The sequence below is a fragment of the Mobula hypostoma genome, chromosome 9, assembly GCF_963921235.1.
Source record: "Mobula hypostoma chromosome 9, sMobHyp1.1, whole genome shotgun sequence".
NCBI classification, from domain to species: Eukaryota; Metazoa; Chordata; class Chondrichthyes; order Myliobatiformes; family Myliobatidae; genus Mobula; species Mobula hypostoma.
The window spans coordinates 77,108,387-77,127,304 of NC_086105.1; the positions used below are offsets into that span (position 1 = coordinate 77,108,387).

The 18,918-nt window shown below is 41.9% G+C and overlaps 1 protein-coding gene across 1 annotated transcript in view; it reads left to right on the top strand.

The window, feature by feature from the left end:
- Positions 1–16,731, top strand: part of fer1l6 (fer-1 like family member 6) — a 395,360-nt gene extending 378,629 nt beyond the window's left edge. Inside the window, exons 38-41 of the mRNA XM_063059547.1 lie at positions 8,268–8,509; positions 9,254–9,417; positions 10,104–10,204; positions 16,069–16,731. Of these exons, the coding sequence (XP_062915617.1) occupies positions 8,268–8,509; positions 9,254–9,417; positions 10,104–10,204; positions 16,069–16,249 (688 nt within the window). The 3' untranslated portion in view covers positions 16,250–16,731. The remainder of the gene's footprint in view (positions 1–8,267; positions 8,510–9,253; positions 9,418–10,103; positions 10,205–16,068) is intronic.
- The last annotated feature ends 2,187 nt before the right edge of the window (positions 16,732–18,918 follow it).

The following is an 18,918-nucleotide window of genomic DNA, read 5'->3' on the forward strand; positions in this document are numbered from 1 at the left end:
CTCACATAATTGTGCTTTGAAAATGAACATTTATTTTGTGGATGAGAAGTTATGTGTTGGCAATCCGAGTACAAACAGAATTATATCAGCTATTATCAATAGTGAGTTTAAACATTAAACTGCTATGACATGCAGTTAGTCTAACTGCCACTGGGTAGGAGGTACAGCAGCTATAGGTCCTACACCACCAGGTTCAGGAGCAGTTATTATCCTACAGCCATCAGACTCCTGAACCAGCATGGATAACTTCACTCACGTCAACTCTCAACTGATTCCACAAACTTACTTTCAAGGACTCAACAAACTCATGTTCTCAGTACTGTTTGTTCACTTTTTAAAAAAAATTTGCACAATTTCCCTTCTTTTACACATTGGTTGTTTGTCAGTCTTTATTTATGTATAGCTTTTCATAAACTCTGTTGAATCCCTTTACTTCTCTGGAAATGCCAATGAGAAAAGAAATCTCAAGGTAATAAATGGTGACATATAAATACTTTTAATGTATCTTTAAAATAAGCCAACTTTTTGTTAACGGTAGTTTAGGTTGGGTGCAGCTGCATTATATCTCAAAGTTTTAAACAATTGGCAAGTTGAATTGGAGCTGACTAATGAGTAGCAGAATACTATATGCTCGATGACCTGAAGCTATTCCAGAATGCATTAATGCCTTAGATTCAAACACAGAATAAGCTTGCCTCTGATGAATGGTAATTGTTCTCCTAAAAACAAAATTTATAAATATATTGGGGCAGATCTGCCCACCCAACACTTCAACCTCAGAACATCCAGCAGTGATTTCTACCCATAGAGTCATGGAGATACAGCAAACCACAGCACAGAAACAGGTCCTTCAGCTCACCCAGTTCATTCTGAACCATTTAAACCGCCTAGTCCCATCAACCTGCACCTGGAGCATAGCCTCCATACCCCTCCCAACATTGTACCTATGCAAACTAATCTTAAGCATTGAAATTGAAATGGCATCCACCACTTGTGCTATCAGCTCATTCCACACTCTCACCACTCTTTGAGTGAGAAAGTTTTCCCTCATGTTCCCCTTAAACTTTTCATCTCCACCCTTAACTGATGCCTTCTAGTTGTAGGCTCACCCAAACCCAGTGGAAAAAGCCTGCTTACATTTACCCTGTCTACGCCCCTTATAATTTTGTATATCAAATCTCCTCCCAATAATCTACGTTCCAAAGAATAAAGTCTATTCTATTCAATATTTCCTTATAACTCAGGTCCTCTAGTCCCAGCAACATCCTTGTAAATTTTCAATGTACTCTTTCAATCTTATTTACATCTTTCCTGTAGGTTGATGAACAAAATTGTAAACAATGTTCTAAATTACAATATGCCTCACCAATGTCTTATACAACTTCAACATAACATCCAGCTCCTGTACTCAATATGTTGATCAATGAAGGGCAATGTCTTAATTACCTTATCTATCTGTGATGCCACTCTCAATGAATTATGAATCTGTATTCCCAGATCACTTTGTTCTACCTCACTCCTCACTTTCCTACTGCTCACTATGTAAGATCTACCCTGGTTGGTCCTACCAAAGTGCAACACCTCACACTTGTCTACATTAAATTCCTTTTGCCATTTTTCAGCCCACTTTCCAAATGGTCCAGAGCCCATTACAAGCTTTGATTGTCTTCCTTGGTGGCATTCACAGATTTGTTGGTCCAATTAACCACATTATCATCCAGATCATTGATATAGATGACAAACAACAATGGACCCATCACTCTACTAGTCACAGGCCTCCAGTCAGAGAGGCAAGCATCTACTACTACTCTCTGGCTTCTCCCACAAAGCCAATGTCTAATCCAATTTACTACCTCATCTTGATTGCCAATCGACTGGACCTTCTTGACCAACCTCCCATGTGGGACCTTGTCAAGTGTGTTGCTAATGTCCATCCACCGCCTTACCTTCATCAACTTTCCTGGTAACATCCTCAAAAATCTTATTAAGATTGGTTACCATGCACAAAGCCAGTTGACTATCCCTAATCAATCCTTATCTATCAAAATACTAATATATCTTGTCTCTTTGAATACCTTCCTACTACTGATGTCAGACTCACTGGTCTATAATTTCCTGGTTTATTTTTAAAGCCTTTCTTAAACAGTGGAACAACATTAGCTATCCTCCAGTCCTCTGGTACCTCATCTGTTGCTAAGGATAATTCAAATATCTCGGCTACTGCTCCTGCAGTTCCTGCACTTACTTCCCACAGGATCCGAGGGAACACTTTGTCAGGTGCTAGGGGTTTACCCACGCTAATTTGCATCAGGACAGCAAACACCTCCTCCTCTGTAATTTATATAGAGGTACATGACCTTGCTGCTGAGTTACCTCACTTCTATAAACTCTGTGTCCATCTCCTGAGTACATTTAGATGTAAAAAATCCATTTAAGACCTCCCCCATCACATTTGGCTTCATGTATGAATTACCATTTCAGTCTTCCAGAGGACTAATTTTGTCCCTTGAAATCCTTTTGTTTTTAACAAATGGTAGAATCCCTGAGGTACCTGGGCCTTAGCACTCAGATCTGCAGCTGGATCTTCAACTTCCTCACAGACAGGACCCAGGCTGTAAAAACAGGGGACAAGCTCTCCTCTACAATCACTCTGAGCACCGGTGCCCCACAAGGCTGTGTACTCAGCCCCCTGCTGTACTCACTGTACACCCATGATTGTGTAGCCAAGTTTCCATCGAACTCAATATATAAGTTTGCTGATGACACAACAATTGTAGGCCATATCTCAGGTAATGATGAGTTTGAGTACAGAGAGGAAATTAAGAACCTGGTGGCATAGAGAATAAGGTTACAGAGAAAGGTTGAACAAGTTAAGTCTTTATTCTTTGGAGCGTAGAAGGTTGAGGGGGGACTTGATAGAGGTGTTTAAAATTATGAGGGGGATTGACAGAGTTAACGTGGATAGGCTTTTTCCATTGAGAATGGGAGAGATTCAAACAACAGGACATGAGTTGAGAGTTAAAGGGCAAAAGTTTAGGTGTAACATGAGGGGGAACTTCTTTACTCAGAGAGTGACAGCTGTGTGGAACGAGCTTCCAGCAGAAGTGGTTGAGGCAGGTTCGATGTTGTCATTTAAAGTTAAATTGGATAGATATATGGACAGGAAAGAAATGGAGGGTTATGGGCTGAGTGCAGGTCGGTGGGACCAGGTGAGAGTAGGAGTTCGGCACTGACTAGAAGGGCCGAGATGGCCTGTTTCCGTGCTGTAATTGTTATATGGTTATATGGTGCAAAGACAATAACCTATCCCTCAACATCAGCAAGACAAAGGAATTGGTTGTTGACTTCAAAAGGAGTAGCGGACCGCACGACCCAATTTACATCGGTGGTGCGCAAGTGGAACAGGTCAAAAGCTTTAAGTTCCTCGGGGTCAATATCACAAATGACCTGACTTGGTCTAACCAAGCAGAGTCCACTGCCAAGAAGGCCCACCAGCACCTTTACTTCCTGAGAAAACTAAAGAAATTTGGCCTGTCCCCTAAAACCCCCACTAATTTTTATAGATGCACCGTAGAAAGCATTCTTCTAGGGTGCATCACAACCTGGTATGGAAGTTGTCCTGTCCAAGACCGGAAGAAGCTGCAGAAGATCGTGAACACGGCGCAGCACATCACACAAACCAATCTTCCGTCCTTGGACTCATTTTACACCGCACGCTGTCAGAGCAGTGCTGCCAGGATAATCAAGGACACGACCCACCCAGCCAACACACTTTTCGTCCCTCTTCCCTCCAGGAGAAGGCTCAGGAGCTTGAAGACTCATACGGCCAGATTTGGGAACAGCTACTTTCCAACTGTGATAAGACTGCTGAACGGATCCTGACCCGGATCTGGGCCGTACCCTCCAAATATCCGGACCTGCCTCTCGGTTTTTTTTTGCACTACCTCACTTTCTATTTTTCTATTTTCTATTTATGGTTTATAATTTAAATTTTTAATATTTACTGTCGATTTGTAATCCAGGGAGTGGGAAGCGCAGAATCAAATATCGCTGTGATAATTGTACATTCTAGTATCAATTGTTTAGCGACAATAAAGTATAAAGATTCTCCTTGACCTTGTCTGCTAGAGTCACCTCATGCCTTCTTTTAACCCTCTTGATTTCTTTCTTATGTATTCTCTTACATTTCTTACATTCCTCAAGTACCTCATTTGTTCCTACCTGCCCATACCTGCTATACACCTCCAACTTTTTTCTTAACCAGAGCCTCAGTATCTCTCAGAAATCAAGGTCCCCCGAACATGCTATGCTTGCAACAGCCAAGTCTCTGTAACAATATCATAGTTTCACGTCTGACCCGTTCTTCAGCAGATCTGAGTTCGCCTGAGGTATCAGCAGATCCATCTCACAACTTGCCAATCAGGAGATGAAACTCATGTCGATCCCCTAAAACTCCTTTACAAAAAGGAAATGGAGGTCTGATGGCTGGAGTCTGGAAGGCTGTCTAGGGACTGCCCATGTGTGCAGGTGGGAGAGAAAAAAGGAGCTTGTTTTGCTGTTGTTGTTTTGTTGCTTGTTGAGTTCTGCCAAGCATTGTGGGACATGGGAATTAGCTCGTCCAGCGGTCAATACTGAAGATCAAAGCCTGAAGGTCACGTGATAGTCTGAAAATTAAAGTCCAATGGCCAAAGCCTGGAGACTCGAGGTACACAGGTCTGTCATGAGGTTGGAGGACTACCCATATGTGTCGGTGCATAGGAGGGAAGGAATGGGTTTGTTATGCTGCTGTTGCTCTGTTGCTTGTTGTGTTGTGATTTGTTCTGCCGAGCACTGTGATCATGCTACGCTGGTGCTGGAATTGGATGGTCCACGGGTCGACACTGAAGAGCAAAGCCCGAAAGCTGAGTGGTAGTCTGGAAGTTAAAGCCCAATGGCCGAAGCCAGAGGACTGGTGGCTGAAGGCCTCCCTTAGAGCTGGTGGGCTGTCCGTGTGTGTGGGAGTGAGGAAAGTGGCTTGTTTTGTTGTTGTTGTGTTCTGTGTTGCTCTGCTGAGCATTCTGGGCATGCTGTGGTTGTGGGCATGGTGGGCATGCTATGGTTGGTGCCAGAATGTGTAGTGACCTTGTAGGCTGCCCCCAGCATCTCCTTAGGCTATTCTGGTTGTTAATACAAGCAATGCATTTCACTGTATGTTTCTGTGAACAACTGGTAAATAAATAAATTTAAATTTGAATCGATGAGATATACCCCAGGCTGCTGTAGGAGGCAAGGGAGGAAATTGCTGAGCCTCTGGCGATGATCTTTCCATCATCAATGAGGACAGGAGAGGTTCCAGAGGATTGGAGGGTTGCGGATATTGTTCCTTTATTCAAGAAAGGGCGTAGAGATAGCCCAGGAAATTATAGACCAGTGAGTCTTACTTCAGTGGTTGGTAAGTTGATGGAGAAGATCCTGAGAGGCAGGATTTATGAACATTTGGAGGGATATAATATGATTAGGAATAGTCAGTATGGCTTTGTCAAGGGCAGGTCATGCCTTACGAGCCTGATTGAATTTTTTGAGGATGTGACTAAACACATTGATGAAGGAAGAGCAGTAGATGTAGGGTATATGGATTTCAACAAGGCATTTGATAAGGTACCCCATGCAAGGCTTATTGAGAAAGTAAGGAGGCATGGGATCCAAGGGAACATTGTTTTGTGGATCCAGAACTGGCTTGCCCACAGAAGGCAAAGAGTGGTTGGTTCAATAGCTTTAATAAGCGGAGAGCATGGGGATGGGGCATCAACACTCTGAAAGGAAACCTGTGAGATAATTAGGCGGGTAGAAATGCAATGGCCCCTCTGTCACATAGACATACCAATGCTCTACAAGTACTGGGCCAAGCTGGAATAATGAGTGTAGCCTGAAGCCAGGTAGCCACTGATCACAGGGCAGTGAGAAACTTTAAAGTTTTAAAGATTGGCTTTATTTGTCACATGTACATCAAAACATACAGTGAAATGTGCTGTTTGCCTCAATGTTCAACACAGTCCAAAATGTGCTCGGGACAGTCTGCAAGAGTCACCACACTTCCAGTGGTGTGCTCTTTACAAACCCTAACCTGTATGTCTATGGAATGTGGGAAGGAACTAGAGCACCGAAGAAAACCAACATGGTCACAGCTTCCTTTGGGGCGGCAGTGAGAATTGAACCCAATCTTACAGCTGGTGCTGTGAAGTGTTACGCTAAGGCTATGCTACCATGCTGACTCCCTGCCCTGTTGCTCGGGAGTATGTGGTCATGTGGATCATTGTGCAAAAGCCTTAGGTACATACAGTATACGAAGGGTGATTGATAAGTTTGTGGCCTATGGTAAAAGGATTCAATTTTAGAAAACCTAGCACATTTATTTTTCCTACATGTACACAACTAGTCCAGTGGTTGTGGAGCATATGGATCCCTTCTTTGTAGAAGTCAGTGTCTTGGACCTCCAGAAGTGGTCCACAGCAGGGGTGTTTGATAAGTTTGTGGCCTTATAGTAGAAAGAGATGAGTTATTAACTTCAAATTTTCTGCATTTTCACTCAAAGAGTTGAGCTGCACGTGCATGTAATGAGAGCTGTATAACTCATCTCCTTCTACCTTTGGCCACGAACTTATCAATCACCCCTGCTGTGGACCACTTCTACAAAGAAGGGATCCGTATGCTCCACAACCGCTAGACTAAGTGTGTACATGTAGGAGGGGACTATGTTGAAAAATAAGTGTGCTAGGTTTTCTAAAATTGACTCCTTCTACCTTAGGTCATGAACTTATCAAACACCCCTCGTTCTGAGCCAGGCGGGAAGACCTTTGCACAGTACTATATATATTGGTTAAAATAAGAGAGTGGTTGGGAAACAGAAAGAAGAGTACTTAGCTTTGTATTAGTTCAGTAGTGTTTAGGGTTATTTGATAACTGGAAAGACATAATATACAGTCTTAGGCACCCCAGTTATATGAGAAAGGGCCTAGTGTTTTCCTGGCATATATGATGAATAAACTCTTCTCAGGCTGCCAGTCAGGTACAGGTATCAATTTTAACTGCCGTTGTGATGGCAGAGTTTGTCATCGAAACGTCGGCTAAAATCAACACCTGTACCTGCCTGGTAGCCTGAGAAGAATTTATTCACCCTAACCATATATATGTGCTTAGGACTTTTTCACAGTACTGGATATATCCTTATTCCACAATTCATTTCAACTTTTTTTCAGTTATTTGAAAGGAAACACAGACACAAAATGCTAGAGGAACTCAGCAGTTCAGGAGTCATCCTCGGGAGAGGAAAGAACAATCAATGTTTCAGGCCAAGACTTTTCATCAGGATATTGTTGCTGGAAAATGCTCCTAAAGAAGCATCTCAGAACAATAGGGATTTCTGACCGGTTGGATTGTGGATGATCAAATTTAGAACTTGGATTTATCAGAGACAAGGCACAAGAACCCTTGTTCACAATGTGTTGACTTGTCATTTATACACTCACCTTAATCTCGAACTGACTCCACAATCTACTTTCAACTACAACTCACCTACTTAATATTATTAATTTACTTTTTTATTATTTGCACAATTGTTTTTGATCAGTCTTTATGTACAGATTTTTTTCCTTACATTCTATCATATTTCTTTATTTCCCTGTAAATGCCAATAAGAAAATGAATTTCAAGGCTGTGTATACACTTATTGGCTACTTTATTAGGTACACCTGTTTGTTAATGCAAATATCTAATCAGCCAATCATGTGGCAGCAATTCAATACATAAAAGCAAGCAAACATGGTCAAGAAGTTCAGTTGTTGTTCACACCAAACATCAGAATGAGGAAGAAATGTGATCTAAGTGACTTTGACCATTCAATGATTATTGGTGCCAGACAGAGTAGTTTAATTATCTCAGATTTTCACAGACAACAATCATTAGAGTTTACAGAGAATAATGCGAGAAACACACATAAAAGCCATGCAGTGAGCAGCAGTTCTGTAAGTGAAAACACTGATAACGAGAGAGGTCGTACCAGGAGAATGTCCAGACTAGTTCAGGCTGACAGAACAGAGACAGTAACTTAAACAACCAGGTGTTACAACAGCGTGAATCTTGAACAGTATGGTTTACAGCAGCAGATCATGAACTCAGTGGCCACTTTATTAGCTATAGGAGGTACCTAATAAGGTAGCCACTGAGTATACATACTTTATTGATACGTTACTTTGAATTTTGAACTTTGCAAATTTCCTTTTCTTTCACAGTTGGCTAAAAGGAAAAGAAGAAGATAAGAAAGAAACAGATGTACACTACAACTCTTTGACTGGGGAGGGAAATTTCAACTGGCGTTTTATTTTTCCTTTCAACTACTTACCTGCTGAGAGACTGATGGTTATAAACAAGAGACATTCCAATTTCTCCTTGCACAAGACAGAACGCAAAGTTCCTGCAGTCCTTGTACTTCAGGTCTGGGATTTTGATAGGCTTTCTTCTGATGACTTTCTGGGTAAGCATAAATTCATAATGCTATCTATTTTTCATTCATAAGGCTGAAGAAAATATTTGGAATTCACTGTCTAGAAGACTGCAGTTTTTTAAAAAGTTTAGATCCCACAGGATGTGAAGAAGGAAAGGGTTTAGGAGCTCTACTTTTCAAGAGCTGTTTGCAACTTCAAGAGACTTGCCTCTGTCACAGAGACTTCTTGATAAAAGCTAACAAGTTAAATTTCAAGCACTTTTGCTCCATCTGCTACAAAAGGCAGGATTTCTTGATGGCTAGATATTTCAATTTGACTTCCCATTCCCATTCCCATTCCCATTCCAATGCCAGTACATGGCCTCCTCTACTGCAACAATGAGGAAATGTTAGGTTGGCTTTCCCCTCTATTATCCAGCTTGAACCATGGGAGAAAGAGAAACAGGAAGGAGAGGAAGGAGGAGGTGATGGGCAGGTGAGAAGAGGTAAGAGGCCAGAGTGGGGGATAGAAGAAGAGGGGAGGGGAGGGGAGGGAAAAGTTTTACTGCAATGAAAATTGATATTCATGCCATCAGGATGGAGCCTACTTAGATGGAATATAGAGTGTTGCATCTTCACCCTGAGTGTGGCCTCATGGCACAAGAGGAGGCCATGGACCGACATGTCAGAACAGGACAATTAGAAAGCAGAATTAATTACACAGCATTTTACATCAGCTAAGGGTATTTATCAGTTATAAGCATCTTTATATTTTCTTCTAATTTATGTTTGTAGGGTCTGTGGAGCTGAATCTGAATGGATTCCCTTGTGGTGCAAAAGTGGCCAAGAAATGTGGCTTACATATGCTTGAAGAAGACTCTCAGATTAAGCATGTCTCAGCATTTCAGCAAAAGCGTCTGCGGGGTTGGTGGCCATTGGAAAAGTCTGGAGAACTCACAGTAAGTACATTATAGAGCTAGCAAAATATAATGAAATTCTACATTATAAGGAAATGGATTAAGAGGATTGAGATAGTATGGAGTTGCGTAACTTTTCTCTTTTTACTTTTAGGCAGGGTGTCTCCTATCAGCTATATTTAAAGTGTAAAGATCAAAGTTAATCATTATCCAAATACATATACGTCACCATATACCACCCTGAGATTCATTTTCTTGCAGCATTCACAGTAGAACTAAGAAAAACAACAGAATCAATGAAACATTACATACAAAGACTGACAAACAACAAATGTGCAAAATAAGGCAATCTGTGTAAATACTTTGAACTGTGATTAACAAGCAGGTGAAAATGGCCACGGAGTGGATAGGATGACAGATATAATGGTTTAATGGTTAAATGGTATAGCCTGGGAGAAAGTGACTGAAAGCAAGACAGATTGTAACGAAGGGGATGGTGGCATTGGGAGTTACTAAATAGACACCGTTATTTTCTTATTTTTGCAGCAGGAGTGATTCCAGAAGGGCGCAGTGATATAGGAATATTATCCATGTGATAGCTCACTAAAATAAAGACCTGGTGTAAAATCATTCCTGCAATGATCAAAGTTGTCTCTATAAAATGTTGTTTATTCATGTTTTTTCTTGCTTACCTATGATAATTATCATTTCCACCCCACTAACTGAAGGGCAAAGTTCAAGCTGAATTCCACCTGCTCACTGCTGAAGAGGCGGAAAAGAATCCAGTCGGTAGTGGTCGTAAAGGACCAGAGCCTTTGGAGAAGCCCAAGTAAGTCTGATTTCACTGCAGAAACAGCCTAAGATGAAAGAAATCTGGGGTTTTACAGCAATCTGACCTGCACTTCAAACTTGCTTGTAACTTACTGTCACCTTTCACCTGGCAAGAAATTTTGTTTTTAGGTCCCTAGGCTTAAATTAAATTTCCTTGGTCATCACTGGCTTACTGTGTAACATCAAAAGGACTTATAGTATTCATTATTAATATGGTATAAGAGTAGGTTTTCTTTCATTTGTTTTCATGGAGCATTGGACATGGTGGAATGTCAGAGGTAAGTTTTTTACACAGACATGGTGAGTGCAGGGTGATAGTAGAGTCAGATACATTAACAGCAATTAATAAACTCTTAGATAAGCACATGGAAGATAGAAAAATTGAGGGCAATGTAGGAGGGAAGGGTTAGATTGTTCTTGGAGCAGGTTAAAAGGTCAGCATAACATTGTGGGTGGAAGGGTCGTAATGCTTTACGTTCTGAGGTATGCCAAAGTACTGAAGCATTTTCTTATAGTGATATGCCATACAATATTCCACCAACATACCTGAGGAAAGTGGAAAGACTGGTATTTGAGAGGTCATTTTACATAATCTCAGGATCGGCCGGCTGGTGGCGCAGTGACATCAACGCCGGACTCCAGAGCGAAGGTTCCTGAGTTCGAATCCAAGTCGGGCCACCCCCGAGCACACTTTCCACCCGTGCCGGGTTGAGCGTCGAGCTAGCCACTCGGCCTCGTAAAAAAAAAGGATCGAGTCAGGAATGCTCATATCGTGACCCAGTTAATCCAAAAGGAGACCAATCCTGAGACCACGCGCCAGACAAGAATGGCTGACTGTCTGCTGTGACACGCAAAAAAAAAATCTCAGGATGTCCCAAAGTACATTACTGTAAAAAAAGTGCAGTTACTCTTTTAATGCAGGAAACCCAGTAGCCAATTAATGCATAACATTCTTCCACAAAGAATTATGGAGTAAAGGCCAAATCAGGCTATGTGACAGGGAAGGGTTATATTGATCTTAGAATAGGCTAAATTTTCGCTGCCGCTGTTACTGTGTGATCCAGAATCTCCGGAGGGGAAAGCCCCGAGTCCTCGGTTTTGCTTGTTGCTCGGCAGCTGGGGCAGGGTCGAAGCGCTCGGCAGAGATGGTGCTCGGTGTCGGAGGGCTGGTCGGAGGCTCGAAGTTTACGGATGGACTCAGAGTCGGCTGCGGTCGGGTGCTTCCAATGCATTGGCAAGTTTGCGGCGCTTGGAGGCAGGGAGAGTTTCTCCCTTCTACCGCCTGCATGAGATGATGGGGCTGTTGAGACAAGACTTTTTCTTACCGTGCCCATGGTCTGCTCTTTATCAAATTGCGGTATTGCTTTGCACTGTTGTAACTATATGTTATAATTATGTGGTTTTGTTAGTTTTGTTAGTGTGGGCACATGGCCAAGTGGTTAAGGCATTGGACTAGCGACCTGAAGGTCGTGAGTTCGAGCCCCAGCCAAGGCAATGTGTATTGTGTCCTTGAGCAAGTCACTTAGTCACACATTGCTCTACGACGACACTGGTGCCAAGCTGTGTGGGTCCTAATGCCCTTCCCTTGGACAACATTGGTGTCGTGGAGAGGGGAGACTTGCAGCATGGGCAACTGCTGGTCTTCCATACAACCTTGCCCAAGCCTGCTCCCTGGAGAGTGAAGACTTTCCAGGCACAGATCCATGGTCTCGCAAGACTAACGGATGCCTTTACTTTACTTTGTTAGTTTTAGTCTTGGTTTGTCCTGTGTTTCTGTGATATCATTCTGGAGGAACATTGTATCATCTTTTAATGCATGCATTTCTAAATGACAATAAACGAGGACTGAGTGTCCTCATAATCTAATCTAATCTAATCTAATTTTCCGCACAACATTGTGGCCTGGTGAGCCTGAAGGTTCTATATTCTAAGTTCTTTTGTATTTGGCAGTGAATATCAGAACATGTTTGATGAACTCAAGAGTATTTCTTAGCCTGTTAAGCATAATTCCACGGTGTGGCTTTTTCTACAATGTTAAACCTAAGGATTTCTAAACAAGTATATATAACTGCATTTTACTAGGTGCATCTAATACTATTGGTATAACTGGAGCCACATATTGTAGTACTAGTAGTCGTAATAGTAGTATTAGAGCATGACGTTCTCCCAAGTGGTTATTCCCTAATGGAGAATGCCTGTGCATGAATTTGTTTAATATAGGGAGGCTGATGCATGGGCAACCACAACATGGTTCTTGACAGATTAGGGTTAGGGTCCATTAGCATGGCATCCAAGATGACTGGAGACCCCTCATCCGTGTTCATTGCCATCATGATATGTTATCATCTTCTGCCAGGTGAGGTCTTGACTGGATCGCTCTTTGTCAGGAACCACACCCTTAACCTTACTACCATGGGTGACTTTACCAGGAGCTAAACTCCAGACGGCATCACTCTTGGGATCTCAAGAACACACAAGCCTGTCTACCACAACAAGGTGATGATCCTTGGAGAAGACCTACATATTGTAAACTAACAAGCATTGTACTCAGGTGCATTTGATAGTTCCCGATTCATAGAAACATAGAAAACCTAGAGCACAATACAGGCCCCTTGGCCCACAATGCTGTGCCAAACATGTACTTACTTTAGAAATTTCCTTACCTTCGAGTCAAAAGGTTTCAGGTTGAAGTGATGCAGAGAACTAAAGTCTGGACTGACGATGTACATCATCACTGAAACAATCTTGCTGGAGAAGCTTTGTACAGGATGAGATATTTAATCAATGCCCTTCCTACCCATTCAGATGGGTGTCAAAGAATAAAGGAGATGACCCATTATGTAATGTTAGCACTCATTTCCAGAGGACTAGAACATAAAAGGAACAATGTAATGCTGAAGCTTCATAAGGCATTGGTCAGGCAGCACTTGAAGTATTCTGAACAGTTGTAGGCCTCTTATCTAAGGAAAGATGTGTTCGCATTGGAGAGGGTCCAGAGGAGGTTCATGAGAACGGTCCTGGGAATGAAAGGGTTAATGAATGAGGAGCGTTTGAGGGTTCTGGGCTCGTACTTGCTGAAGTTTAGCAAAATGAAGGGGGGATCTCATTGAAACTTATTGAATATTGAAAGGCCTAGATAGAGTGCATATGGAGAGAATTATCCAATAAGGAGAGAGTCTCGGAGCCACAGAATAGAAGGACATCCCTGTAGAACAGAGGTGCAAGGAATTTCTTTAGCCAGAGGATGGTGAATCTGTGGAATTCATTGCCACAGATGGCTGTAGAGTTCAAGTCATAGGGTATATTTAAAGTGGAAATTGATGTGTTCTTAATTAGTAAGGGTGCCAAAAATTACAGGAAGAAGACAGGAGAATGGGGTTGAGAGGGATAATGAATCAGCTATGATAAAGTGGTGGAGCAGATTCAATGGGCCAAATGGCCTAACTTGTGGTCTTATAATATGGCCAATATTTATCCTAGAACATAGAAAACTACAGCATGTTGCAAAGCCCACAAAATTGTGTTAAACTTTTAACCTACTCTATGATCAATCTATCTCTTCACTGTCACATAGCCTAAGCTGGTCATCACTGCATAATTCTCTGTGGAAAAATGCTATGCATTAATTGGCTATTGGATTTTCTAAATTAAAACAGTAACTTTGAGACATCTTGAGACTATGTGAAATGACCTCTCAAATAGAAGTCTTTTCATTTTCCTCAGGTTTGTTGGTAGAATGTTATCATGATATCATTATGTTATCATAATGGTAGAATGCCTATCACGATAAGGAAATGCTCAGTACTTTGGCCTATCTTGTAGTATAGAATACAGTACAGGCCCTTTAGCCCATGATCTTGTGCTGACCATATAACCTACTCCAAGATCAATCTAACCCTTCTCTCACATAGCCCTCCATTTTTCATTCATCCATGTGCTGATCTAAGAGTCTCTTAAATGTCTGTAATGTATCTGTGTCCACCACCATCCCTGGCAGTGCATTCCACACACCCACCACTCTATGTGTATAATAGCTACTTCTGACATTCCCCCTATACTTTCCTCCAATTACTTTAAAACTAAGCATCCTTGTATTAGCTATTTCCACCTGGGGAAAAATTCTCTAGCTGTTCACTCTGTCTATACCATTATGAACTTCTATCAAGAAACCTCTCATTCTTCTTTGCCCCAAAGAGAAAAGGTTTGCCTCATTAAACCTATCCTCATAGGCATGTTCTCTAATCCAGCTAGCAAGCCAGCACTCTGGTAAATCTCTCTGCACTCTCTCTAAAGCTTCCTCAATATAATGAGGCGACCAGAACTAAACTCAATACTCCAAGTGTGGTCTAACTAGAGTTTTACAGAGCTGCAACATTACCTCATGGCTCTTGGACTCAGTTCCCCAACTAATGAAGGCCAACTCATCATACACCTTCTTAACCATCCTGTCATCTTGTACAGCAACTTCCAGGGTTCTATGGAGATAGAGCTCAAGAGCCTTCTGTTCACCCATGCTGCTAGGAATCCTGCCATCATTTCTGTACCCAGCCTTCAAGTTTGACCTTTCAAAGTGAATCGCTTCACACTTTACCAGTTTGAAATCTATCTGTCTCTTCTCAGCCCAAATCTGCATCCTATCAATGTCCCGCTGCAAAGATTACAGAAGATTTACGATATTGTATTTCGAGATACAGCACAGTAACAGGCTCTTCCAGCCCTACAAGCCCACACCGCCCAAATACACCCATGTGACCAATTAACCTAGTAATGGAATGTGGAGACAGCAGTAGGAATTGAACCTGGACTGTTAGTACTCTAACGTGAAACACTAACTGCTACACCTCTGTGTCACCCCAAAATTTAAATTCTCCAGCTGACATGCTGGGATTCAAACTCATATTTCTGGTTCAGTGGTCCTAACATCTGGCTGTTAGACTGGAGACTTAACCACTAGCACAAGACATTCTGCAGCTATTGGAAATCCGGAGCAACACACACACAAAATGCTGGAGTAACATAGCAGGTCAGACCGTATCTATTGAAATGAATGAACAGTCAATGTTTAGGGCTGAGGCCCTTCAGCAGGACTTGAAAGGAGGGGAGAAGATAAGAGTGTGTGAGGAGGGGAAATAATACCAGCTAGGAGGTGATAGGTGAAATCGAGTGAGTGGAGAAGGAGCTAGGAGGTGATAGGTGAAATCAGGTGAGTAGGGAAGGAGCTAGGAGGTGATAGGCGAAATCAGGTTAGTTGGGAAGGAGCTAGGAGGTAATAGATGAGAAACATAAAGGGCTCAAGAGGAAATCTGATAGCAGTGGAAAGTGGACCTTTGGAGAAAGGGAAGGAAGAAGGGCACCTGAAATTTGACCAGAAGTCTACCAGAAGTGGAGAAATTAATGGTCAACCTGATTGCATGAACATCGATTTCTTCAACATCCAGTAATTTTCCCCTCCCTCTTCCCTCTTCTTCAATTCCCCAGTCTGGCCCACTTCTTACCTTTTCTCCTCACCTGCCAACTACCTCCCCCTAGTGCCCCTCCTCCTTCCCTTTCTCTCATGTTCCTCTCCTCTCCTATCAGATTCCTTCTTCTCCAGCACTTTACCCCTTCCAACTATCACCTCACATTTTCTTACTTTATTCTCCCTCCATAGCCACCTGCCTTCACCTATCACCTTCTAGCCTTCCCCTTCCCCTGCATTCTTATTCTAGCATCTTTCCCCTTCCTTTCCAGTCCTGAAGTGTCTTGTCCTGAAATATTGACTGTTAATGCACTGAACCAGGCTATTATACTGCTTAAGATATTGAACAATGTCCTTACAATGGTTTTCAACTGTTTTACCAAGTGTTTTTCTTCTCTTTATAGCCGTCCCGATACTTCTTTCAATTGGTTTATGAGACCTTTCATATGCGTCTATTATCTGATCTGGAAGAACTACAAGAAGTATATCATTATTGGGTTTCTTTTGCTACTTTTAACATTGTTTATTGTATTGTTGATCTACTCACTGCCTTCTGCAGTAAGCTCAAGGATAGTAAATGGATGAAATTAAATTTGAATTGAAATTGCTGGGAAGCACTTACTGACATATGTTCAGCCTAAGGCCATGTTTTAGACTTCAGTTTCACGTTATTATAGTCATAGAACTGTTTAAATTAAAAAGTACTTCGTAAGTCACAATATTTTTAATGATTGGATGATTTTGCAACAATACTTCATTCTATTTCTTTGCAATTTTCATGTGAAACTTTGATATGTTTTGATGTAATCTTCCTGATTCACAAGATTATAATAGAAGCCTAAATTAATCTATTGTTGTGGTCCTATCTCTGCAGAACTGTATATGAAATACAATGGTAATATTTTCAGCTGCATTTTAGAGAGGACTGGCCAGTATGTTGCATGGACAATGATTTTGCTGTTTGTTTTACACCTCAAGTTTTGATTAGTCAGTGTTATATAGAACAGTGCAGCACTGAACAGGCCAGTTGGCCCACGATACTGTTTCAACCCTTTAACTTAGTTTAAGATTAATCTAACCCTCCCGTCTAAGAGTTTCTTAAATGCCCTTAATGCATTCGCCTCTACCACCACCCTGGCAGGGTGTTTAAAAAAAACCTCTAACATTCCCCCCTACACTTTCCTCTAGATGTTTAAAATTGTGCCTCTCATGTTGGCCATTTTGAGATGTTACATCCTTGACAACAGTTACTCAAACTATCCCATGATTTATAGATGACAATAAAACACAGTCTGCACAGGAGATTTGGAACTGGTGAAATCAAATTATTATTGTAAAATTCCAGTGACAATAAACTTGAAGTCCTCATAACTTTTCTGTGACTGATGAGTCTGTCATGGCACAGGTATTTATTTGAGTTACTGCATAGTAGCAGGCCCCTCCAACCCAGCAAGCCCATGTGACCCAATTGCAGCCATATAACCTGTCTTTGGGACATGGGAGGAACCAGAGCACCTGCAGGTAACCCTTGCTATCACGGGGAGAATGTAGGCAGCAGAAGGAATTGACCCCGGGTCACTGGCACTGTAAACCAATACTCTAACTACTGCACTACTGTGCTTCCCCAATCTATCAATCGAGATGTATACTAAAACTATTGAAACTACCTCCATCTAACTGCACCGGGACCATAGCCTTCCATACCCCTACCATCCAAGAACCCATTCAAATTTTGCTTAGATGTTGAAATGGAGCTCACAAGCATTTCTTGTGCTGGCAGCTCATTCCAGTCTCTAATGATCCTGAAGATTGCCCTCATGTTCCCCTTAAACTTTTCACCATTTACTGTAAACCCAATGACCTCTGGTTGTAGTTCCACCCAATGTCAGTGGAAAATTGTCCCAATTCACTCCTTCTAACTCCTTTCGCATCTCCTCAAAGTTAGTCTTTCTCCAATCAAAAATCTCAACCCTGGGTCCAAACCTAACCTTCTCCATAATTATATTGAAACTAATGGCATTGTGATCACTGGACCCAAAGTGCTCCCTAACACATACCTCTGTCACCTGACCTATCTCATTCCCTAACAGGAGATCCAACACTGCCCCTTCTCTAGTTGGTATCTCTATGTATTGCTGCAAAAAACTATCCTGCACACATTTTACAAACTCCAAACCATCCAGCCCTTTTACAGAATGGGCTTCCCAGTCTATGTGTGGAAAATTAAAATCTCCCACAATAACAACCTTGTGCTTACTACAAATATCTGCTATCTCCTTACAAATTTGCTCCTCCAATTCTCACTCCCCATTAGGTGGCCTATAATACACCCCTATAAGTATTACTACACCTTTCCCATTCCTCAATTCCACCCAAATAGCCTCCCTAGATGAGCCCTTTAATCTATCCTGCCAAAGCACCGCTGTAATATTTTCTCTGACAAGCAATGCAACACCTCTCCCTCTTGCCCCTCTGATTCTATCACACTTGAAGCAACAAAATCCAGGAATATTTAGTTGCCAATCACACCCCTCCTGCAACCATGTTTCACTAATATCTACAACATCCTCTGATAATCCTGTGATTTCAGTCTCTGAGACTGACATGCCTTTGGGAGGGTGAACCCACAAAAAGCATCCAGCCCAGACAGGGTACCTGGCCAAGTACTAAAGATCTGTTTTGATCAACTGTTGGAGATCTTTAACCTCTTGGTATAGCAGTCTGCGGTACCCTTCTGCTACAGAAGGGTACATATTGGTGCCCAGGAAGTGCATGGTGACTTGTCTCAATGATTATCACCCAGTAGCACTTACATCCACAGTGATGAAATGTTTAGAAAAGTTTTTGATGAAACATATCAACTCATGCCTGAGAAGCAACTTACATCCACTCCAATTTGTCCACCAGAGCAACAGGACCACAACAGATGCCATCTCATTAGCTCTTCATTCAACCCTGCAACATCTTTACAGCAAAGATACTTACATCAGGATGTTCTTTATCGACTAAAGCTCAGCATTCAATACCACCATCCTCTCAAAACTAATCAATAAGCTTCAAAACTTTGGCCTCAGTAATTCCCTCTGCAATTGGATCCTCAATTTCCTCACTTGCAGACCCCAGTTAGTTTGGATTGGCAACATCTCCTCCAGGATCTCCATCAGCACAGATGTACCGCAAGGCTCTGTGCTTACTCCCCTGTTCTACTCGCTTTACTCCTATGACTGTATGGCTAAGCACAGCTCCAGTGCCAT